This window comes from Mauremys reevesii, linkage group 7, assembly GCF_016161935.1.
Source record: "Mauremys reevesii isolate NIE-2019 linkage group 7, ASM1616193v1, whole genome shotgun sequence".
Classification (NCBI taxonomy): Eukaryota; Metazoa; Chordata; order Testudines; family Geoemydidae; genus Mauremys; species Mauremys reevesii.
In genome coordinates, this window is record NC_052629.1 from 121946531 (window position 1) to 121972618 (window position 26088).

Below are 26088 nucleotides of genomic sequence, written 5' to 3' on the forward strand. Positions count from 1 at the left end.
CACATGGGGTATGGGACACCCATATCCTACCCCAAAGATGCAGTAGAGACACAATGGACCAGATGCAACCTAGGATGCCTGTGCCATAGGAAAAAGGTGCTGGAGCTGTTTCTTAAGTAGCAATGCAAAAAGGGCTTTGCATCCCATTGGATTTCACAGGAATTTTATTGTTATTCATTTTTATTCTTCAGAGTTGGAGCAAGACCAGAAAGCACCATGGACAACCATCCATTGTGGGCATCATTTTAAAAGGCTGTTTTGTTGGTCAATCAGGTTCTGGACTTTAATTTCTAGTTACTTCAAAAATAATAAATTAATTGTTCTCAAGGTTAACCTTAGCCACTCTCTATACATAAGAAAGACTAGCTAACTAGACACTAAAGTGTCGACCTGCAGTATGATTCCCTGTTGGGAATATGGATGTACTTTGGATCTACCTTCCAGGGGAAGCTTGTGAGTTCAAAGTCCTTTTCTTCTTTTACATAAAATGCTCCCCTAGCATATTCACAAAATATTTCACTGTAATTACAGCTCATTTTAAGAGAGAGGCAATTTTGAGTATTTGGACACGTTGCTTCCAAAGGAATGCTCCTCATATAATGAAGCTCCCAATACAACTCAAGGCAAGCTCCCAAAAACACAGGAGAGGATTTATACCAAAAAGATTAATCAAACATAACACGACTTGTGCCTGCTACACAGGGCGGGCCTCACTTGTTCCCATCATGCTCATTTCCCTCTTCGCTTTATTTCATAAAGACACAAAGGGGAAAACTTCCTGTTGCAGAACTTTTGAGGCTACTTTGGGACCTCCTCTCAGACTCCGATATCCCCGTCCTCTAAGAGGGCTGTCTCTCTTTGGAAAACTTACTTTTTTTCCTGTGCTGGATACAATTCTTTCAGCATCCAGGCTCCTGTTTTCTCTTTTTCCAATTTCATTTTGCAGACAGAAAGAAAAGTTTTCAAAAATGCCTAAGTGACTTAAGAACGAGTCCCATTTTCAGACATGAGTTAGGCACTAAGGAGGCTGAATCCCACTGACTGTCAATGAGACATAGGCTCCTAAGACAGAAAGCCACTTTTTAAAATGGGACTTAAGACTTCTAAGTAACTTAGGTGCTTCTGAAAATATTACCCCGTGTTCTTATCGATCCACCCAGGCCTCATTATCCTATCTCACAAGTGTAAATCAGGAGCAATTCCACTGATGTCTCTGGGGTGAAACTGATGTGAGAGGAGAATCAGGTCCCTCCATGAGTAAGCAGGAGACCTCATGCAACAAAAGGAAGCGGTGTTTCCTCACAACTGTATCAATCCATTATCTTTTCAAGATGATCATTCTACCTCTCTTTCAGGAGAAGAGATTCCATTTTTACTTCTTCTTAAGGAAACATGGGCCAAATTCTGTTCTCTCTTACATCAGTATAAGTTTGGAGTAACTATACTGACTTTAAAGGAATTACTCCAGATATACACCAGTACAGAGAGCAGGATTTGGCCTAGGGAGTAGGTACTCCACAAAGAAAATTACTTCCCTTCTTAGGAGATAGTGAACTCCCAAGAAGAGAACTAACTGGCTCTCTCTGCTGACAAGCTACCATGGAGTAGCAGTCACAGAGGGGGCTTCCAGTACAAAGGGAAGAAAAGGCTATTACAGCAGTGTTTTCCTCTGCTGAAAACACAGGTGGAAGATATCCAACGTTTGTTAATAGCAATGATTTTGTGACAGCTGAAGCAAAGCCTATATTAAGTCAGATCAAGTTTACAGATGTGTAGCTGATTATTTTGAATAATTAAATGGTGTCAAAACCAGCTGTGATGAATAGCACTGGGGGCTCAATTCATAAATAATTGAGAAGACTGAGTCGCATTTGATCATTCTGATCAAATTCTACTCTCTGGAGGATAAATGTTTGTCCTGAATACCATCAACATTGTTAAATGCCTCAATATTCCTGTTCAGTCATCCAGCCAGCAGCCAATTGAACTAAATCACTTTAACACCTCACCCATTTGCCGTTCTCATGAATACAAAATATCTATGACTTACACAATAGTTTTTGGGTATCAGACAATGCAGCCGCTCACACAGACTGCAACCAAACAGAGGCAGTAAATGTTGTAAATGATCCCATAAAAGACAATTCCTGCATATAGTCTTGTCTTTATTGCATTCAGCGACAAGGCTTTAGATATTAGACCACCAATTTTGTTCTGTGGTCGTGTTTGTAAATACAGCTGCCTTTATGATCCCTCCATAACATTTTAAAATAGGCATATCTTGATGAATATCACCTATTGTGGTCTCATTGTGCCCTCAGTGGAGGCAATGCCACAGCTGCATACCATTTACCAGATTTCTCAGCTGAAAATACCTCTTATGTGCCAATATTCCCAACCTCAGTTGTGAGCAGACTGAAAGGAACTCCTGTTAATGCTAGCTACAGAATGACTGTGCTCACTCAGCAGTGCCTGGGAGTACAACCCTTACTCACACTGACTGGGGCTTACTCCTGTGAATAGTTCCATGGGCATCACCGAGGCTACCCATGTGTAACAATTGCAGGTTCAATCCCCTATTGATTGCTAAGCTCCAAAACCTGTTTGTTACTAGGTGTAGAATATAGAAGTGTCACGTACCTGGGTTTAGAGAGATACGAGGCTGTATTCTAATCTCAGTTACACTTTGACGGAGGTGTTCCAGATTTACACTGGTGTAACTCCGATCAGAATCTGGCCTAGATATTTTAAAATATTCGCATAATACAAATACTGTGGGCCAAACTGGAAGCCCTTACTCAGTTTTCACTCTGACAAAAAGCCTGATGACTTCAGTGGGACTTTTTCTGAGTAAGGAGTGAGTATAAAACTGAGTAAGGACTTTGGGATCTGGCCCAACATAAACAGGTAAGAGCAGCAATTTCCGTGCCCATGTTTAACTTTGCTTACGAAGGGGCAGATTCTAGCTCACACTGAGGGTATGGCTTCGGTGGGCAGCGATCGATCCAGCGGGGATTGATTTATCGTGTCTAGTCTAGATGCGATAAATCGACCCCCGAGCACTCTCCCATCGACTCCTGTACTCCACTGCCGTGAAAGGCGCAGGCGGAGTCGACGGGGGAGCGGCACCAGTTGACTCGCTGCGGTGAAGACACCACGGTAAGTCGATATTCACGTAGCTGAAGTTGCGTAACTTAGATCGATCCCCCTCCCTGCCAGTGTAGACCAGGGCTGAGTCGTATCTTACTGCTCCTGGGCTACTCAAGATGTAAGGTATTATTTAGTGTGAGCAATGGTAGCAAATCCCGGCCCATTGTGACTGGAATAAACTACAGCTTGTCCCTTACTGTGAGTCCACAGAACGTTTAGTTAGGCTAGGAAAAGGCTATTTCATTAAAGGTTAATGAAACTTACCTCAAAGTCTTCTGAGAAGCCATGTTGGTTATTAGAATAGAGCTCACTGATATGTTTAACGAACTGTTTGACAGGAATGGCTTCCATGTCATCTGTAGAAAGAGAAAGATATTCAGAGTTGCTAGGTCATGCTTTTTCTGTAAATACGCTGATATGTTTCATATCTGAGACTGTGAGATCCATAACTCCATCTTCAACATCAGGTCATAGAATATTTTACTTGTGCCTTCTTGGAGTTCTCTAGTGACATGGTTTGTACTGTATATACTTTCAAGAAATCTTAGCATATCGGTTATTGATATCTGGGTGTGACTGTTCACACAAGATACTTAATCCTAGATATTACAAATATGAGTAGTGGTTTTGGCCTTGTAATGCATTTTTGCAAAGCTATCCTTTAGCACAAAGTTACAGTACCATTTTGTCAATTAAAATTTTGGGAGTATTTTAACTGGGGGTATTTTAAAAATGAAAGTAGCTGTGAGTTCTCCAATGAGGTGACAATACAAACCTGGAGCACTTCTGTGGCAACAAATTCTTTAAGAGTCACAGAATAGCCACACAAAAGACAAAGTACACTTTAAAAAATGGGCCTTGTATCACTGCTGACAGCTTCTGACTCAGCAGCGACACAGGTGCATTTCCCGGAGTGGAGGAATTTCTCCTTTTTAATTTACAGTACAGTAGTATCCCAATGAATCTGTAATGAAATACTATATGAGCATCATTAACATTCACTTGGAGCAAAAGAACAGCTTGGGTAGTGTCATTTGAGTTTCCTCTTCACTCCAAACACTGTTCCTAACATGGCACATTCACTCCGCTGGACTGCTAACCATTTCTATTCAGTACGGCAATAAATCATGAACACTTTGAATGATGAAGAACCCCAACGTTTTGATGGATGCAATAAAAACCTAAGGACATTTCCAGTGTTTTGGAAGAAGTTCCTCGGAAATCAAGACATCGAGAAAAACCAGGACAGTCCTGGTAAAACTGGGATGTAGGGGATACCCACCTCAGCAGGGCTTGTCTAGAGGAACAATTACTGCGCGGCAAACGGGGTGTAAATCTGCAGCACGCTGAGGCTACATCTACACTACAGCACTTACAGCGGATCAGGTGCATCGACGCAGCTGTGCCACTGTAGTGCTTCTGGTGGAGATACTCTTTGGTGACGGGAAAGAGCTCTCCCATTGGCTCAATGACTCCTGCCTCTGCGAGAGGCGGTAGCTACGTTGGCAGGAGAATCTCTCCCACCGACATGGCGCTATCTACAGCGGCGCTTAGTTCGGTGTAACTTACATCACTCATCGGTGTGGATTATTCACACCCCTGAGCGACGTAAATTATACCCAAGTAACCTGTAGTGTAGATAAGGTCTAAGTATCTGTGTGGAACCTGCTACCTAGAGCTAAAAGCTCTCTAATGTGCATTGACCTAATCCTATTTCAGAGCGGAGTAAGACTTTGTCTACACTACAGTTTATTTTGGTATAATTTACGTCGCTCAGGGGTGTGAATAATCCACACCCCTGAGTGATGTAAGTTACACTTACCTAAACACTGGTGTAGACAGCTCCTGCCAACATAGCTCCTGCCGCTCACGGAGGCAGGAGTTATTAATGGGAGAGCTCCCTCCTGTCTCCACCACAAGCACAAGTTAAGCCGATGCAGCTGTGACGTTGTAAGTGCTGTAGCATAGATGGAGCCTTAATCAAAGCACACTCTGGAACTTTGTGTGTGTGGTAGCAAGGTCCACATGGACAAACAGTGTGTAACATGCCAGTGCACTACAGATTTACACCCCAGCTGCTCTGTTCATCTAGATAAGCCCTCTTATTTTTGGGGTCTCAATGTTGCTACATTCACCACTTCAATTGGTAAAATCCCTGTGCGTTCCGGGCGTAATTAGTTAATGCTCACAACATGGCATTTTGAAAATGTCATGCACTACAACACAAGTGTGATTTTTTTCAGCATGTGCAATAACTTATTGCCCAATGTTACTACTGTCTGATTGCATCATTCAAGGCCCTATTTAGACATTTATGTATTTTATTTAATATCCTTCTGAAGGTTACATGTGGCTTATGTTTACTTCAAGTACCTGTGATGTATTTTTCCTCCCACATGGTTTTGTGCTACAACTGCAGTATTTTCTGCATTCTCCTGCTTTTCAAAAATATCTACGTTACGATGGAAAAAAATCCAAATATTGCTACAGATATTCAGCAAAATTTAAAGATAAACAAAGAGACGTAACATTTACTGTATTCAGAGTGAAAGATCTTTGGCAAACTAATAAATCAGTAAGCTATCACATATGCTTTTTTTTAGCAAAGGGTACAAATATACAGTATGTGTAAATGAGGTTCTACTGTGGCAAGAATTTTATAGATCCAACCCTGAAAATCTGATTTTTCTCTGGTTCATGGCAGTTACTAATGACCGTGTCATTACTCCTCTACTTTCATTTTCTCAAGTAAGGCTTTGGGGGAGCTTTTTGCATCTACTGACATTTTCGGACTTGAATCAGCCTGAGGGGAAAATATTCTCTTTCTTCTATTTTATTTACAAGGGCAATTGTTTAATATGTATTTATAATCTGATCACCTCATCATGGTAATTTTGAACATTGAGAACATTTGATAAGAGTACGATCATTTTAGCAAACGGCCTTAGAATATCACTAGCAATTTGCAATATGTAAATGGTATGTTATAATATTAGAATATAATAGTATTTCATTAAGATACATTTATGTTTTTACAGCCAAAAAAATTCATGAATTCATGGATCACAGGTACAGCAGTGCCAACAGTATGTAAAAGAATCTTCCCTCTCCCACAAAGTAAAGTATGTCCCAAGCTTCCTAGAAAATAACCGTTGTTGTATTAAGAATTCCACATAATACAAAAATCAGACAAAATATTATTATTATTCATTATTATTATTTATTTGTCCTGCAGTAGAGCCTAGAGATTGAGCTGAGATCAGGGACTCACTGCATTAGATCAGGGTGTCAAATTAAATTTTGCAGAGAGCAAAACTCCATTTTTAATGATGGCTGTGGCCATGGCATACATTTAGGATGACAAACTCCCTTCAATCTTCTGAATTCCCATTAATTTCAATGAGCATTTGGTACCAAAGATCAAGGACAGAATATGGTCCTTATGTATTAACTAAACTTGTAGCTATCATTATTGCTCAGTGACAAAGTATCCTCACCTCTATAACCACAGCTAATTCTGCTCTTTCTTTTTCTTCCTTCTCCATGCACCTTTCTCTGCCTCTTTCCCCCTTCTCTCTCTTCGTCTCTCTCCTCCTCTCTTCCCTCTGTATGTTCTCTACTATAGCAACTCCCAAGTCCCTCCATGGGCTTCACCCCAACCCAGTTTCCCATCCCATTTGATAAAATGATCAGCAATGAAATAGTTAATAATGCTGACGTGACGCAGATGAACATCACAATGAGAATAATGGGGGAGGGGGAGTTCACGCTTCCAGAGCGCCTGTTTCCGCCTGCCTGCAGACCAAGAAAATAGCACTATAACAGTTACACGTGCTTAGCATTTGAAAGCCTAACTTCTCCGCCATGAAGTTTAGAAACTTAATAAAATAAAATAAAAGGTTAGATTCTACAGAATCTGAATATGCCGTGCGGTGGCAGGTTCATAAATACATTGAGTGGGCTGGATCTGGCACGGGCCAGGTGTTTAACATCTCTGTGGTAGGCCCTGTACAGACGCATAGTAAGAGACTCAGACTTAAAGACCCAGAGATTCAGACTCAGACCGTCATGATCATCTAGTGACTTCTGCACGTTGCACGTCAAGAACCCCATCTACCCACAGAACAGACCCATAACCTCTGGCTGAAGTCCTCAAAACTTGATTTAAAGTTGTCAAGTTACAGAGAATCTACCATTTACTCAAACCAGCAAGTCACCCATGCCCCATGCTGCAGGGGAAGGTGAAACCCCCCCCCAGGTCTCTGCCAACCTGTCCTGGGGGAAAATCCCTTCCCGACCCCAAATATGATGATCAGTTAGATCCTGAGCATGTGGGCGAGACGCACCAGTCAGACACGTGGGAAAGAATTCTCTGTAGTAACTCAGAGCCCTCCCTGGCTGTTGGAGATATTACCATTGCAGGAACCCTTGTCATACTATCCCGTCCATGAACTTACTGAGCTCCGTCTTGAAACAAACTATGTTTTTTGCCCCCACTATTCCCCTTGGAAGTCTATTCCAGAACTTCACTGCTCTGATGGTTAGAAACCTTCATCTAATTTCAAGCCTAAACTTGTTGATGGCCAGTTTGTATCCATTTGTTCTTGTGTCAACACTGGCACTTAACTTAAATAACTCCTCTCCCTCTCTGGCGTTTAGCCCTCTGATGTATTTATAGAGAGAAATCAGATCTCCCCTCAGCCTTTGTTTTGTTAGGCTAAACAAGCCAAGCTCCTTAAATCTTCTCTCATAAGGCAGGTTCTCCATTCTTCTGATCACCCTAGTAGCCTTTCTCTGCACCTGCTCGAGTCCCTGCCTTGAAGAATTCATAATTTAAATAGACAAGACAGACAAACTGAATCCAGAATCCTTCTTCCCAGTCCATAAATACATCTTCATGCTCCCTGATATACACAAGAAAGCAGTGATACTAAAGATATTTAAACTAACATGGAGTCGTTTGGCAAGGCCTTCAGGTACATGATCTAAATTTGATGTGGTGTGCTAGAAGGTATCGTTCTGATTTCCAGCTCTCTTCTTAAATGGAGCTGACACAAATTAATGCACTTTGGGGCCATATTTTGCCCATCTGTAATGCCCCCAAAACCTCCTAGTTAAGAGCATTAATTAACCTAGTTGGGAAGGGTGTGTTTTTGGCCACATGTAGCTTGGGAGATCTATGCTCAAACACATAATGTACTAATATGGCACACTGTTGTCTGAAGGCATTTGCTCTGATGGTGACTGTCTAATCTGAAGAATCTTTCCTTAAACCTTTTCTAACAAAACATACTAATGTAACTGGATACATGGAAAGTACTTTTTCTTGCAGGTATCTTCAGCCACAAGGCTATGGTTACGCTTCTCTTCCATCTTAAGACAAATGAGCCTCAGAGACCATAACTCTTCTAGTCAATGGAAGAGATTAATGGAATCCTATAATAGCTAATTAGGAGCCCTAATGTTCAATGCATATTCCCTTTTGCACTGTTTACTTTTCCCAGCCTAAAACCACACTGACATTTGTTAATGTCAATATACTGTATACTTTCTACCAGACCTATAGCTTATTCAAAGGGAGGAAATATATTAAAAATGTGTCTTCGTAACTAATTACAAGTGCAAAGATAACAGTTCTTCATGGCACAGACTCAGCCCTCTGTTACACCAGCGTGAACAGAACTAGCCTGGTTTTACACCAATATAAAATCTGAGCACAATCTCTCACCATGTTCATTTTCACTGGGAAACACCTTGCTTTCCATGGTAGTGTACAAATTAGGTAAGCCTGGGTAAACATCTCTGGGTTAGAAGGATTTATAATCAGAGACTGCTCCAGTACTCTGATGGAAGTGCCAGATGTTAGTGTGTGGGATATTCAAATTGGAGGCGAACTGGTTCATCCCTCCCTGGCCAGCAGGATCTGGGATTGCTGCAGGAGTGACTCCTGTTACTCTATAGTGACCAGTGGTCAACTATGGAGTGATGTTGAGAGGCTCTGTAGGGAGCTACCATATGCATGGACATTATGATGCAGAATGAATTTGAGAGGGGCATAATGCAACTCACTTCTCTCCACAAAAGGAGTCGGCATTGCTAACATTGTGGGTATGGATGATATTCACCTGCATTTCAAAAAAACTCATTCGTTTTTCACCTAAGAAAGGGCAAGAGGCGATGAACATACAGTACATTCCTTCAGGAATCAATATGCCCAGTATATTTTAAAACTATAATGCAGGTACAGGTTCATATTTAAAAGGCAGTATAATTAGCAATGTGATTAGGAAGGTATTGGATTGGAATAGTCATTTTGGGTCATGAGTGAATCCAGAAGGTCAAAACCAAAGTGCTGCCTGACACTCCTCATTTCTAGTTTGGATTCTCGTTGGAGTTCTGGTGCTTCTCATGGTCTCAACCAGAAGTCCAGCACCCAAATCAGGAACTGTTCATGAGAGGGAGCACCCCAGCCTCACCCCTGTTTTCAAGTGCTTCCTTTTTTCAGTTTCACTTTCCATTGTGCTTTCCCTAAATAATGAAAAATATCTCAGGACAACCTGAAACTTTAAATGTTTTCCACTGGTTGCTGCTTTCTCTATGTAGACTTTCTCCAACCAGCAACTTCTGTACACTGGTATATTGCTGTGTGTTTGTGAAAAAAACAAGTTAAAAAACCTTTATCAAATAAATCAGCGCCCCCCCTTCCAAAAAATTACTGTTGTTATTTAACCCACACTATGTTGCTTGCTCACAAAGTTGGTCCCTAATGCTATCTCCTCTGAGAGGGCCTTATATACTTTATTTTTGTTTCTTCTTCTTCCCCCCCCCCCTTTTTTTTTTGGAAGGGCCATGATGCTAACATTGGGTGTGATTCCAGCAATAGTTTTACTAAGTCCTGTGTTTTAGTTAAATGCTCTGCGGGCTTCACAATGTTTAATTTCAAAAAGAGATGTGCAGAAGAACTCCTGATAGTGCAAGATGTATCTAGCCTTGCATCTAACCTATGTGTAGCATCTTGTATCCCCGTGTATGTCAGAAAACTGAGTCCCTAAAAGTCATTTATAGGAAAGGGGGGGAAACTACATTTACATAATATATTACATATTAAGTGCATGACACGGAGCAATAATGAAAACTTGCTTTTATATATACACACCACAGCTGAATTATCTGTGTAGCTTGCTGTTGAGATAGCTTCACAGTTAACTGCTGCACGGTGTGAACTGCATCTAACATAGGAAATGCTGCAGGTAGAAAAGAACTGTATGTAGGTGCTGATATATTGTTAAATATACACCTTGGGTCAAATCCTGGCCCCACTGACTTCCATAAAGTCAAGATTTCACCCCTTAGACAGACAAGAGCTTATATAAAAAGGCCTAAGTCTACAAAAATATCTTTCACCATTTTAACAATACGAGTATAAGAATGGAAGAATTTGCATCTAAGACTGTGAAAAAATATATTCGAAACAGTCCTGGTCCTGTAACTGATAACTGTATTGTAAAGCATACACACAGGGGAGCTGACATTTCATGTGCAATCTTAGTGCTAGCACTGCCTGAGTTTTGAGTATTTGTGCAACCTGGCCCTGAATATTCTCTAAACCTTTAGTGTTATGTTTAAGTCTAGTTGCAGTGTATGTATATGTGGGTGCAGTACATTTAGTTAAGCGATAGAATGACTTGACTTGTTAAAGCATTTAAAATAAGGAGGCAATAGAAATGTTAGTGTATCCCTCGGAATTTGTCTGATAGATCATATTTTCTTGCAATACAAAAAGAGCTGGAAAGGTTAGGCAACTTGTTTAGGGTAAAATAACGTCACAGAAGTGGCTATAATATTTCTGAACTGTCAGTGGACATTTTCTAGACAGATCATATCTGCATAAATAATAAAGTAGGGCAACGCAGCTGGTGTCATCCCCAGAGTTTGAACTACATGCTGAAAACCCTTTAAATGTTGTCTCCCTGCTGAAGTCAGTGACCTTAGAATTATTAAGATAAATTATAATTGTAGAGAGCCTCGTATCAGGGGGCACAATTCCTTTTTAACTTTTATGTTATTCAAATTGTAAGCACGAACTAATTATTATTGGTTTTTAAACAATGTCTTTCAAAATGAAAAAGGTGAAAAAAGATTTAATATGAAAATATTCACACTCAGGGTCTTGATGTTTCAGCATATTGGAAATATTGCACAAAATACCTTTCAGCGAAACTATTATCATCTACATTTTATAATGAAATCAAACGAACACCAGGGCAGATTTCTGATACAGCAGTAGTGCATAATAAAAGCATAAAAAGAAAAGCAGAATATGTAAAATAAGACATGCAGTTCTGCAGTTACATTAATCTCACTTATTTAAAGATTTAATCTAATATAGCACTATTAATCACATGCCAATCACTAACATGAAGGACAATGTTAATTATAAAAATTATACCCGTCATAATGAAATCTGAATTTTAAAACTGCATGTAAAATCTTAGATTAGGTCATCATTAATTATAAATGAAACAGCAATCCAAATGATCTTTTCCCTTTGAAGCAGAAAGGAGCAACCAAATCCATTGTACTAACTTCAGCTCAACAGAATGAAATCATTCAAGCTTTCTATTAGCATACACATTAAACATTATTGTATTAACTTTAAAAGCCTGGGACAGATCTCATTATTATTTATTGTGAGTATTACTGTAGCATCTATGATTATGACCCCATAGTGCTAGGCACTGTACAAACACTGGAATTGGACTACTCATGCATTTAAAATTAAGCATATGCATAAGTGTGGGCTGTATTGGGGACTTAACATTTGAAAGCAAGTACTGAATTTTTCTTCCCAGCCTACAGTCATTGTTGGATTTGTTTAAAGCATTTGGGTTTATTACTAGTTGTGTTTTACATGTATTATTCTTATTTGAACATAATATAAATGTTATACATGCTCTCCAAGGACTTGATAGTACATTTCTTGCACAACCAGAATTCCCATTGCCTGCCGTGGGAGTTTGGATGTGCAGGGAATGCAGGATTACGCCACAAGCTGACTATCCTTTTTAGACACATCACAGAAAGGTGAAGCAGTTTTCTTTCATTGTGGCTACAGCATGTATAAGGAGGAAGTAATATGAAAACATTAAGGGCCAGATTCTTATCCCCATACTTATATTGAATGGCACTTTACTTCAAGAGTGATCCTATTGATTTCAGCTGGACTATTTGTTTAGCAAGGTATTACTCTACATGAGTCATGGTGTCAGAACATACTACCAAAGTATTTTTAAATGCAGAACTTTGTTCCTTACTAGAATAAATTTGCATTTTCATTTCTACCTGAAATATTTTCCAGGGATGGAAATCAAGAAAGAAGACATTTTTTGCAAGTTTCAGTGTTGTACTTTTCTGCTTGTAGGGTAGGTCGTAGGCAGTGTTACCTCTAATTTTTTCCCACCCATGTGCGGAATGAATTTTGTTATGTGATGTGTGACACACCACCTCCATGCTGGTGCACATAACAAAATTCATGTGTTGGGGGGGTGGGCCGAGGGGTTTGTAGTGTGGCAGGGGGCTCAGGGCTGAGGCAGAGGGTTGGTGTTTGGGGGGTTAGGATTCCGGTTGGCGGTGCGGGCTCTGGGGTGGGGCCGGGGATGAGGGGCTCAGGGCTGGGGGGTGGGGCTAGGGATGAGAGTTTGGGGTGCAGGTTGCTCTGGGGCTACAGCAGGGAGAGAAGACTCCGCCCAGCAGCACCTGGGCAGGGGGGAAGGGGAGGAGAAGTGCCTCTCCCCCGGCTGCAGCAGATCCAGGCCGGGGCTGGTTTGGGGCAGGGGGAGGGACACATCTCTCCGCCGCAACCCTGAGTGTCTGCACTGGGCTTAATAGGCTGCTGCGCAGCCGCACAGCTTAGCGCGGACTTAGGTCGTAGGATCTACACTGACTACCACACCTCCAAGAACCAGTTACTGAAGGTAAGTAACCGTGCTTTCTTCTGCAAGCAAGTGCCAACGTGAGTCCCACTGTGAGTGACTGGCAAGCAGTGTCCTCCCTGGATGATGAGAGGGAGGAGTTTCAGCTGAACAGTGACTGCAGTACTGCTCTTGTGAACGTGGTGCCTTGGCCAGGCAGCCACATCACAAGCATAATGTTTCACAGAAGTCAGTGTGTTACTCCACATTGCAGCTTGACACAACTCAAAGATAGGCACGCTTCTGAAGCTGGTGATAGAGGCAGCCCGTGCTCTGGTGGAGTATGCCTTGATGTTCACAGGAAAAGGCTCATCCACCAGAGAGGATAGCAGGTGGAAATGCAGTGTGTGATGCACTTGGAAGTTCTGTGACAAGATGGCATAACCTTTGGATGAGTCAGAAATGGCCAGAGAGAAAGCAAAGTGGCTTGGTCCTACTCTGGTAATAGAGTACAGCTCAGGATATGTCCTGAGTGGTGAGTTTCTTCTCTCTCAGTGTCGAGTGTTGCCTTGGGAAGAAGACTGCCAAGGTAACGGATTATTTTAGGTGAAAGTCCAAGACCACTTCAGGGTTGAACTTGGGGTGTGGTCTGAGCAGCACCGTGTCCCTATGAAAGACTGCAAAAGGAGGTCGAGCCGTAAGAGCATTTAAGGAGACACAGAGACTTCACTGACTCTGTGAGCCAGGTGATGGCCACCAGAAAGAGCAATGAATAGCAAGATGGTACATGGAGCATTCGGATAGTAGTTCAAAGGGAAACTCCAAGAGCTTCAGGAAGACGGCATTGAGGTCCCATGAGGGAACTGGTTCTATAACTGTAAGTTAAGTATGAAGGAGGCCTATAAGGAATTTAGGTACTGTTGAGTGTGAAAAGATCAAATCCAACTGCACCAGAATGTGACACATCAATATTGCCGCCTAGTTGACTTTTGAATGACAGTGCCGCCTGTTCCTAGACCATCTTTGGAATCGGTGCCTCCACTGTGTCCAGATTTTTTTGGACTGCCCATATGGAAAATAATTTCCATTGTGAGGAGAAAATGTTCCTGGTGGACATTCCTGCTTGATATGAGAATGTTTTGGGCATGAAAGGAGCAGTCTTTTCCAGTGCTGCTCAATCAGCCAACATCCAAACCAGCATGTACAACTGCAGGCCTGGGTGCAAGATCTAACCTTGATTCTGATAGTGTGTCTGGGCACGCCTGTAGATCTCATGGACATCTATAGCATGCATGACAGCCAAAAAATCTCTCAGCCACTAAGAGGCTATCAGGATGACTGTACTCTAAGCCCTCCTGATCTTGGACACAATCTTGGGGATCAAAGACATTGGTGGGAAGGCATACAGGAGTCCTTGAGACCACCAGGGAAGAAAGGCATCTGGCAACAAGCCCAGACTCACACCTCCTCTGGAACAAAAGTTCATGCACTTGGTATCGTCCTTTTGATGAAAAAGGTCTATCATGGAGTTCCCATAGATGGAATAGGAAGTCTATGATATGCTCCTTCAGTGACCACTTGTGGTTGGTCACTATGTGCCTGCTTAAGAACTCTGCTAGGTCATTGCTGACCCCAGGGAGATGCAGAGCCAGTGGGGTTATCCCATGTTGATGTTACCACTTCTAGAACTGGATGGCCTCCTGGGAAGGAGGTGATAAGCAAGTGCCTCTCAGTTTGTTATATAATGCATCACTGATGTGTTGTCTATCTGGATTTGCACCATGGAGTTCCACAGAGCAGATAGGAACACTGTGCAGGCTAGTCTGAAGGCTTTCAGCACCAGGATGACCTGAAATCACATCCTTGTGTTTGCAGGTGGAAGGAGGCAAGGTGGCTTTTGAACGTAGTGCAAACTTGACTGGATCTGATGTGTCTCACAATCATACCGTCAAATTTGCTGGCGGGCCGTGGGAGCAGGGTGTGCTGCGAAGTAGGAGGTAGGCTGGCATCTTCTGCCATACCTCAGTCTTTTCTTGGCCTGGTAGTGAGGATGCTTGCATTGGGAGGACGGAATCCACAGCTTTGACTGGGGCTAGGGCCAGGACGGTTTGTGGTCAGGTGGCTTTAGAATCTTTAAACATGTGCAGAGCGCTCTCTGTCTACTTGCTGAAGAGCTCCATGCCCTAGACCAATAGATCCTCAATTGTGGCCTGTACCCAATGTTTGGTGCCATAATGTTCTGTGGATTGTCACTGTGGTGGCCACAGCTCTTGCCCTGGAGTCGGAGGCATCCACTGAAGTGCTCTCTTGGCCACCTGATGACTTTCCTTTATTATGTCTCTGATTCTATGCTCAGCACAATCTCTGTTGGTGCCAAACTTTGCTGGAGGACACTGGCTTGTCCACTGACAGGATCTTGGACCTTGTCTCCTCATAGGCTGATAGCTCCTTCAAAGGTTGTTCAAGAAGATGTAATTTAAGCCTTACCTCTTGTGACTTACACAGCAAAGGCTCTTCAAGCATCTGCTAGGAAAGTGCAGTTCTCCTCAACAGAAGAGGCACCTTCTATGTCCATCTTTTAAGGGGATCAGTCATCAGAGGATTGACAGGGTCTGATGCCACCATGTTAGGGAACCTTGACAGAGAGAGTTTGTATGGGGTGAGAGTTCTAGCGATCAGTCAAAATGGGTTGACATAGTCACAGCAACTGCAGATGAAGGTCATCAAAGGAGTTATGAAGAAATTCAGAAGGTTTAGCTGAAGCTCACAATGAGCAGGTTGGACACTCGCCAGATTCCATCTCACTGTCACGGGTGGGAAGATTACCGCTCTGCCCTCACACAGGGAGAAACGAGGAGGCACAGGGCACATGCACAGCCCTGACAGACCCTGCTACTCAAGAAGTCTCTGGTCTCATGCATCTGAGGCACATGTGCACCTCCTGTGCGGTTCACACTGATAAATACTTGAAGAAGCAGCACATTTACATCATAACCATATCTACTGATGACTTGTAAATCAACTATGTTATTCAGAAACTCTATCATCCATATCATCTGACGCAATCAAAAGCAAAGAATTAACCAGAAAACATCTAATATCAATATAGTCTGAGGCCTGAGAACATGGATGTTTCCACTAATGGATTTCTTAAACTGAATTTCTTAAACCCTACCATGTAAATTCAGCTTGGGATACAAAGTGACTGGCATCACAGCCGAGACATTTCTACTCAGACCAGAAACTTTGAAGAACATCTGGCTTAATACATTTAGGTTAACTAACAGCCTCAGTGAGCCAGTCATTATGGTAATTTGGATTATGGTAAAATTGGTCAGGGCAGTTATAGTCTCTTAAATTAGGCCATAGAGCCAAGCATGCATTCTACTAATCCTTCAGGTGTTTCTGTACTGATCTTAGAAATTAAAGGCTTGATCCTAGGTGCTACTGAGGCCAATGACAAAATTCCCATTTCCAGCATAGGAATTCTTAAACTCCTGGGGCCTCATCAGGAGATCACTGAAGTCAATAGAAGCCCCAGAAGAATAGCTCACTACATAGGGGGAGAAAAAGCTATGAAATACTTGATCAAGGAGGAAAAGTATGTGGTAGAAATGGAAGAAGTGCCTACCATGTAGCTCCACTGTTACGCCAATGATACCTTTGCTTTGTTTACTGGCTCAGATCTTGTGACAAGAGTAAAATGGGAACTGGCTGGGGGCCTGCCTTTTGACTACAGAAGTGTTATTCCAAAGCAGGTTTTGCATGGTTTGCAGTCATGACTACAAATTCTAGGCAAAACTTGTCTACAGAGGATTAGCTGTTCCTGTTAGTTGTTGGGCCATACCAAGAGAGGACAAGCACAGAAATGCCATCAGCAACTTGCAGCAGATGCCGACCCACTTGGAAAACGGGAAAAGGAATGGAAACAGGAAACATTTGCCACAAGGTCTTGCCATGACTAGATGTTTATAACAAAGAGATCCATGGAAAGATGACATGATCCAAAATTCACTGATTGAGGAAATGATGACAGAGAAGTTGGGAAAAAAATTAGCAGGGTGGCAGGTGTGTTTAAGAAATCTGCCATTCAATTATAGGTACATTACACTCCTGGGGGCATGATTCTAAATCAGACTCATGCTGAGTTTAGATTCATATATCACTTGTAATAGCCAGAGGGTGAGTCAGTTAATGATCTCTCCTTTGTCCTATGTTTCTCTAGATCAAGCAGTACAGATAATTATGAATTATGAAAAGGGCTTTATGTTTCAGGGCAAAATTTGCATAGATAAGAGAGCATGCCTATGGGTTAGGTGGCTTCATGCTCAATAATTAAGTAAATTTCGGCAGACGGAAGTGAGGCAGAAAATGGGTAAACTCACTCCTCTGTTAGATGATTTTTCTACTTGTGGACCTGCAAAGCTCAATTTTTATGGTAGAAGCTACTGAAGGTATATTAAGAGGTTGCCAGTGATTTTAGAGTTCTGAGAACAGAGGAAACAGTCAGTCTTGGCAAAACAGTTACACATTTTCAAACACATTGAGCTAAATTGCCTTCAATTGAGTACTGTATGTGCAATTGAGAGTGGAATTTGGTCCACTAAATCCAAGAAAATAGATGCATAGCTCCCTGGATATAGTTAAATATCTTTAAAAGGTATTGCCTTGGGTATCAGAAGCTAATAAGATTACTTTGAAGAACTCGCTTTCGTGAAAATGCCACTTATATTTTACTTCCAGGATCAATATGGCAAGTAAGATTTTCTCACGCTCTCTGGCAGTTTCCAGCAGAAAAAGTTCAAAAGCAACATCTTTTCATCAGAATTACGGGTGAATCAAAGGAGGATTTTGCTGTTCAACCTTTTAAAACCATTTCAGTGGGATGGCTTTATGGGAGCTCTACGTGATATCAGAAGAGAAATGGCCCCTGTTAGCAGGTAGATTGGGGGAGGCGGGAGCAGGTCTTTTCTATTCCTGTGGAAGTGTTTAGATGAGGTCTGGACCATCCAAATGGACTAAGTAGCCATTTTCATGCTACATATCCATTTTCCGGCTGGAGGAAACAGAGTCTAGTGGTTATTGCACAGGGTTTAGCATTCCTGAACTCTAGTCCCAGCTCAGCCATTGACTTGCTATGCCACATTAGACCAGTGGTTCTCAAACATCTGTACTGGTGACCCCTTTCACATAGCTAGCCTCTGAGTGCGACCCCCGCTTATAAATTAAAAACATTTTTAAATATATTTAACACCATTAGAAATGCTGGATGCAAAGTGGTGTTTGGTGGGTAGGCGGACAGCTCGCGACCCCCTATGTAATAACCTTGTGACCCCCTGAGGGGTCCCGACCCACAGTTTGAGAACCTCTGCATTAGACAGATCACTTGTGGCCAGATTTTCAATTATTTAGGCACTTGTCTGCATCCTCATTTGCCTAAGTATCTCTTAAAATCTGGCTCGTAACCACTATGTGCCTCAGTTTACCCATCTGTAAAATAGGTGTACTGCCCTCTTCTTCACCGAGGTGTTGCGAGGATTAATTAATTCATGTGCACAGAGTGCTTTAAGATCCTCAGGTGGAAACCACTATATAAAACGCAAGTTATTAATATTATTATACCTAGTACAACTGTGGGTTGAACATATTCACTGAGATCTCCCCCACACATCAGCTACCATTCTTCACCAAAGTAGCAAGCTCTCTTTATATGAATGTATTTGATGAAGAAAAGCATTGGGAGATTGGGATGGACATCGGGATTAAAATCCACCACAAATCAAGTGTTGAGGCATCTCGCCTCTTTGAGGCTTTAACGGAGCTCGAGTATCTTTCCAGAATTGCATTTTTTTTAAAAGGGCCATCCCAGCTGGCAAAGGAAGGGGTTGGTTTTTGGTGCGTCAGGATGTCAGCCTTCCATGTCCCTCAGTGATTATGAAGCTGGTCCCAAGTGGTCTAATGAGGGCATAGTCCATATACGGAGATGGCGGCATTAATTAGTATTATTATTTGTATTACCATCATGCCGAGGAGCCCTAGTCATGAGCCAAGACCCCACTGTTCAAGTCCGAGCAATATCTAACTATACATGGAGGGGGGGATAGTTCAGTGGTTTGAGCATTGGCCTGCTAAGCCCAGGGTTGCAAGCTCAATCCTTGAGGGGGCCACTTGGGGATCTGGGGCAAAATCAGCACTTGGTCCTGCTAGTGAAGGCAGGGGGCTGGACTCGATGACCTTTCAGGGGCCCTTCCAGTTCAATGAGATAGGTATGCTGGGCCTCCTTTTCCTCAGCACCCTGCACCCAACTCTCAATCATCCCAGATTCCGACCCCTTCCTGCTCAGCCCGACCATCACCCCAAAATTATTCTGATCACCTGATGCCCCTGCAAAGCCCCACTGGCCCTCCATATCCCAGCTCACTCTCCGTGCCTTTCACACCCACCAACACTCCCATCCCACAGTGATGCTGCCTGGTGCACCAAGGAGCCAAGAAAGCAGTGCCAAGCCCCTCTTGTTCTCTTGCCTGCCCCTAGCTGCCCATCTCCTGCCTGCACCCAGCTTCCCCTTTGCCACATATCCCCTCACAGCCTTATTCAACTCTCCCCTTGTGCCTCCCCGGATTTCCATCTCCTCCGCATCAGCTTGGCTGCCCAGCCGGCCTCAGGGACTCTGCTGAGCAAAGCCAGTGAAAGAGGAGACAGGTTAGAAACACTCCAGAACAGAACTAGCCAGCAGAAGTGAACAGTCCCAGGGCTTTTCCTAGCAGAGAACAAGTACTGAATGAGAGGAACGTGTCTCTTTCTCTGCAACTGGGGATTCAGAATCTGTACTGTCTCTGGGCCAGTATGCAAATGTCTCTGTGTTTGGAGCTTGTCAGGATTCTGGTTCTTTAGCCAGGGGATCCCTAAAGAACAGGGGAGAATTTCAACAAGGTCTTATCTTCAAATGTTTCCTCGACCACAGTTATTAAATATTAGCCCAAGAAAATATTAGAGAAAAGTCCACTCTCTCGGGTACTTAGAATTGGAAAAGGTACAGAGAAGAGCAGCAAAAAATTATTAGGAACACGGAACAGCGTCAGCATGAGGACAGATTAAAAAACTGGGACTGTTCAGCTTAGAAAAGTGACAACTAAGGGGGGGGTATGATAGAGGTCTATAAAATCATGAATGGGGTAGAGAAAGGGAATAAGGAAATGTTATTTACTCCATCACGTAACACAAAAACCAGGGGTCAGCCAATGAAATTAATAGACAGCAAGTTTAAAACAAACATAAGGAAGTAGTTCTTCACACTAGGTACCGTCAACCCATGAAACTCATTGCCAGGGGATGTTGTGAAGGCCAAAACTATAATGGGGTTTGAAAAAGAATTAGATACGTTCCTGGTGGATAGGTCTATCAATGGCTATTAGCTAAGATGGTCAGGGATACAACCCCTTGCTCTGGGTGTCCCTAAACCTCTGACTGCCAGACACTGGGACTGGATGACTGGGAATGGATCACTCGACAAATTGCCCTGTCGGAGTCATTCCCTCTGAAGCATCTGGCACTGGCCACTGTCAGAAGACAAGATACTGAGCTAGATGGACCATTTGTCTGATCCAGTCTGGCTGTTCTGATGTACTCATATATCCCCCATTACCTCAGCCCCACAATCTTTAATATCAGAGGGGTAGCCGTGTTAGTCTGGATCTGTAAAAGCAACAAAGAATCCTGTGGCACCTTATAGACTAACAGACGTTTTGCAGCATGAGCTTTCGTGGGTGAATACCCACTTCGTCGGATGCACTTGCATTCACCCACGAAAGCTCATGCTGCAAAACATCTGTTAATCTTTAATATATTTATCCGCGCAACATGCCTGTGAGGTAGGACAATGGTATTATCCTCATTAGAGAGGCTTCTGATGCTTTCCCCTTTCTAGTGAGAGTATTTCTCCAGTGTCTCTTGTCCTAGTGTGCTACAGGCATCTTTGAAAGTTTTAGTTAAGATTAATGTAATAGCTGCAGTTGGAATCCTAGAGCTGCCAAACCACGACAGAAAATGAGAAGAAAACAAAGGAAAGATATGTCATCACGTCACAACAATTAGACAATCCTTTGTGAAACTAATGTCACTATAACATGTTGTATATTTTAGTTCTGTAAGTGAGACTGAATAATACCAAACCAGGTAGCAACCGCAAAGTCCATTCCAACATCATGAAACTTAAAAGCTTCCTTGTCGTCGTCACTGAAGGAGTAAAGAATTCTGTGCGATCAATGATACCTGGAAATATCCCATGAAAATGACCTGGAGCCAATATCTGCTCTTAGCTCCACTTCAGTGTAACTGGGAGAAGAATTTGGCCTTTGGTATCTTGAATATTGCAACTATAACAAATGGCTGTGAATGATACTTTTGGTGCTTTACTTATATGCAATTCCCCTCTCCCTCAGGGCCGCTCGGGGGGGAGGCAAGTGGGGCGATTTGCCCCAGACCCCGCAGGGGCCCTCACAAGAGTTTTTCAGGGCCCCTGGAGCGGGGTCCTTCACTCGCTCAGGGGCCCGGGAAAACTCTCTTGGGGTCCAGGTCCCCGGAGCTTCTTCTGCTCCGGGTCTTCGGCGGCAATTAAGCGGCGGGGGGTCCTTCTGCTCCAGGACCCGCCGCCAAAGTGCCCCAAAGACCCGGGGTGGGTGGTCCTTCCGCCCTGGGACCCGTCGCTGAAGTGCTGGGTCTTCGGCGGCAATTAAGCGGCGGGGGATCCTTCCGCACCAGGACCCGCTGCCAAAGTGCCCCAAAGACCCGCGGCGAGGGGTCCTTCCACCCTGGGACCCGCCGCTGAAGTGCCGGGTCTTCGGTGGCAATTCGGTGGCAGGGCCCCCCCGCTGCCAAAGACCCCAGGCCCCCTGAATCCTCTGGGCAGTCCTGCTCTCCCTTCCTATATAACAGTGAAGGCCAAATCTGCACCTGGTGTAAATGAGAGCAATCCTACCACCCTGAGTTGAAGCCAATGGAGTTGCTTATGCCAGACTCCGTAATTGGCCCTGAATCTGTATTCAGTTCCAGACTGGATGCCCCACACTTCTATTTTTAAAAGACATCACTTTTGTTTTTGACATTAAAAAAATTTATTCTGGAACTTTTAGTTGAAACCATTTGGGTGAATTGTCTGATGAATGCACAATATTTTCATGGTGAGAGTCAAACTGCAAAGCAAGTTAATTTTCATGAAACAGCATGGACACAGCAAACCTCTGTAAAGACTTTAATCTTGTCACAAACACAACTCTATTGCATACACATAATTAAACCAGAACCTGTCCATAAAAAGTGTGACTTCATTCAGTAATTAACAGGAGGCTAGGCCTGCCTTACCTGGGATAGGTATAATGGGAATACTCTCATTAGGGACCACTCGAGGCGAGCTGCTGTCCTCCACGTAGAAATGAGCCGTCTGAAAACACTTTCTGTTAAAGGAACAGAATAAGTTAAGTGCTATGAAAAATAGCAGATAGAAATGCAGTGAAGAACTTTTGCACATGTTCTGTCTTTCCATTTCTAGTTACATGCTGTCAGATGTTACAGCTTTAAATGCTCATTAGAGAAAACACATGTAAGCTGTATGTAACTATATTTATGCTTTCAGTATGACTTTAATTCACTGATACCTAACACACACACCTCCATTTGGGAGCATACTATTGCTACGTATCAGTTCACATTAAATTAAGCGCCAAAAGTTTACTATTTGAAATATTGTAGATTTCGAATACACAATTCAGCAAGAAACATACACAGTGCTATGGATCATACACAGAGCTATGGATCAGTTCTCAAATCAAAACTAAAGCAAGATGTTTCAAGGGAATATGCACCTACTGTAAAACTTTATGCTGTGTAACAGTGGGCAGTATCTAACACAGAATATATAACAGCTGCGTGTTACCCCACTGCTGTTATGAAAGTTACAGTTTCAACAGTAACAAACTTTATTTCTATAAGCCCTAAACCTGTAAAATCCTCTTCATAACCTCCAGCTAACACTGAATCACAGATGCTGCTATAGAAAATCCAATAGATGCTTAACTTGGGCCGCAGAAGCAGTCTCTGAAAAGGCCCAAGACGACAAGTCAAATGCAGAAACCAAGCTAGAAACCCTGCAAGGAGGACTTAAATCCACCTGGCTGTTTTTACCTGTATTTAATGCAAAGTAGAGAGCACAAGCTGGTCATCATAGAGAAGGCACTGAGCAGATGAGAATCAAGAGATGCAAGAAGCTTCTGCATGGTGATGTTAACTGAGGCAGGGTTTTCCAACATCCGCGTCACTGCTCATTGCTGACTTAATGAGCTGCTTGAGGCTGGAACTGAATATTTAATGAGCCTTGCTCAGTGTGAGCAGCTATTGTGAGGAGAGAGGGTCTGCTCTCATCTGTCAGGGGCTCTTAACAATAGCCATGCACTACCATAAAGATCCCTCTTACTGCAGCTCTGAACCAACCGCTCCTCAACACCTGTATGGAGTTGGAACACAGCCCTGATTAACTGCCCCTTTATGGGAATTGTTGTTTCTCCTGCTGAAAGATATTTGCATGTAATAGCTTGTAACTTTCTGCCTGGCCCTATGCTTTTCTCTAATTCTGGACATTGTGTTCTGCATAGAAAGCCCACTCTCTATAGCCTGTTTTGCTGACATTGTCAAACTAATTTATGCTTCCATTGTTTCATCACAGATGCAAACCAGAGTGCTAAGAAGTCACTGAAAAAATCCAAGAATGCTTTAAGGCAAAACGAACCTAAGATCCCTATAGGCCTATGTTTGCACAGCAGCACAATACTAGCTATGGCACTTTGTAAATAATAAAAGTATATGACAAGTAAGCTCACATGAGCAATTGAATATGCAGCCAGAAAAGATCACATTTCACAGCATGGTGTGGCTTTCTTCAAGTGGGTCCTTTTTTTTTTTCAGGGACAGTGTCTTGTACCGTATTAGAGTTATTTATATGGTAAGCATACTTTGCTAGGGAACACCGTAGGGTGAAATCATACACAAGACTCCATATTGCGTGACATTTTAAGGAATTAGTTCATTTCCCTCCTCTCCTCCTCAACTCTGCTGCCTTTTTTTTTTTTTTTTTTAAGCAAAAAGGGAATTCCTTTATTTTTTGGCAGCCTTTTCTTTGGACAATGCGCACCCTGGGGACACAGGGCAGAATAAATCAGTCACACACAAGGGGAGAAAGTATGAATATGAAACAGGCAAAATGTTCACAGTTTTGATGCATTCAGGACTTTTTTCCCTTGAGTAAATTCTACAGAAAATCCAGGGAGAGGTCTCCTGGTAACTGAGGCCTTAAGAACACATACAATTTTCCACATAGCAGTTTAATAAAGATAGGCTTTTTTATTTATTGATCCCAGGGGTTTTTTGTGGGGGCAGGAGTTGGACTTACGATACATATGAAATGGTATTCTTTTTTATTCATTTATTTATTCTCTTCTCTCATATGCAAAAAACAAACAAAAACCCCATTGCGTTGTGTTTTTATATCTCCCCAAGAGAATCATTTAATAAAAATATGAAATTGCTTAATTCTATAGCATAATTACATTGTGTGATGTGCATAATGCACATATGTAGTAATATACTAAATATGCAGTAACATCTCAGTGCAGTGTAATATAGACAGGTATTAGTGATAATATATTAATCATATAGTAGAGTTCGCTGCTGTAATTTATGCAATTGACAAATCCGTATTTCTCTTTCCTGGATGGCTATTTATAGCTGTCATAGAAAACATCATTATGTCACAATCAGATAATGATCCAAATGCTTTGCCTAATTACAAATATATCAGACTACAACGCAGTGTGTGCATGTGGGTGTAACAGTAGGCATGGTATTATACATACATAATATAGCATCTGCTTATTACAGCACTTCCTGGTAGCAAACACTGACATTGAAGTTAGCGGTTGGCTTCCTTTGTAATCCCTTTTTCACATGCTCATAACTTTCTAAAAAACTCCTTTTCAGTTTTATCTTTTTAAATTTAGGGTTTGTCTACACTTGAAACACGACAGCTGCACCACTGCAGTGCTTCAGTGTAGACACTCCTTATGCTGATGGGAGGAGTTCTCCTGCTGATGTAGGTACTGCACCTCCCTGAGAGGCAGTAGCTAGGTGATGGAAGAATTCTTCTGTCAAACTAATGCTGTCTACACCAGGGGTTAGGTCGGCTTAACTGCGTCACTCAGGAGAGTGGATTTTTCATACCCCTGAGCAATATAGCTGGGTCAACCTAATTTTTTTTTGCATAGACCAGGCCTTAGTCTCAGCTAATTTTGTGAGAAGGGAAGTTTGATTAAAGTCCATTCACCCATTTCAGGTTGGTAAAGGTGATACAAATACACCTTTTCCTCTGCAAGGAGGCTTTTAGTGACACAGTAACTCCAAAGCTCAAACTTTACAGATGGCTAGTCCTCAATGAGGCTATTCTCCAGATTGATCTGTCAAAAAATCCCATACAAAACAAATGAATCATTTTTAAAGAATGAGTTTTACAAACTCACAATATGAACTTTCCATAAAGATCAGGTTATTAGGCCAGTTCCTTGGCTTCTCTTCAGTCTCCTTTGTGGGGATCCAGCATGGGGCTGATAGCTATCTTAGTGCAGTCACTTATCCCTCCCCCCGGTGCAGGGGGCATTCTGTGGTCACCTGTGGGTGGAATGGGGCAGGCCACTATGTTCCAGTGATTGTGCCCAGAGGAGCAGCCGTTGGGCAACGTTCCCTCTAATTTTTCACATCCATGTGTGGAATGAATTTTGTTACGTGCACCAATCTGGAGGTGATCAGTGGCGGGGCCGAGGGGTTCGGAGTGTGGGATAGGGCTCAGGGCTGGGGTAGAGGGTTGGGGTGAGGGTTCTGGCTGGGGGTGTGGGCTGTGGGGTGGGCCTGAGGATGAGGAATTTGGGGTGCAGGCTTCCCAGGGCTGCGGCGGGGAGAGAGGACTCCCTCTCCCACAGCAGCAGCT

The 26088-nt window shown here is 42.7% G+C and overlaps 1 protein-coding gene and 1 long non-coding RNA gene across 4 annotated transcripts in view; one reads left to right on the plus strand and one right to left on the minus strand.

Moving 5' to 3' along the window:
* Window positions 1–302, plus strand: part of LOC120409041 — a 58904-nt gene extending 58602 nt beyond the window's left edge. The window contains exon 7 of the long non-coding RNA XR_005601072.1: window positions 192–302. This is a non-coding gene — a long non-coding RNA (uncharacterized LOC120409041). The remainder of the gene's footprint in view (window positions 1–191) is intronic.
* PTPRG (protein tyrosine phosphatase receptor type G) overlaps window positions 1–26088 on the minus strand; it is a 575819-nt gene that overhangs the window by 33114 nt on the left and 516617 nt on the right. For all 3 annotated transcript variants that reach the window (XM_039546377.1, XM_039546378.1, XM_039546376.1), the window contains 2 exons: window positions 22422–22513; window positions 3415–3506 (listed from right to left, as the gene is read on the minus strand). In XM_039546377.1, coding sequence (XP_039402311.1) covers window positions 3415–3506; window positions 22422–22513 — 184 coding nt within the window. The remainder of the gene's footprint in view (window positions 1–3414; window positions 3507–22421; window positions 22514–26088) is intronic.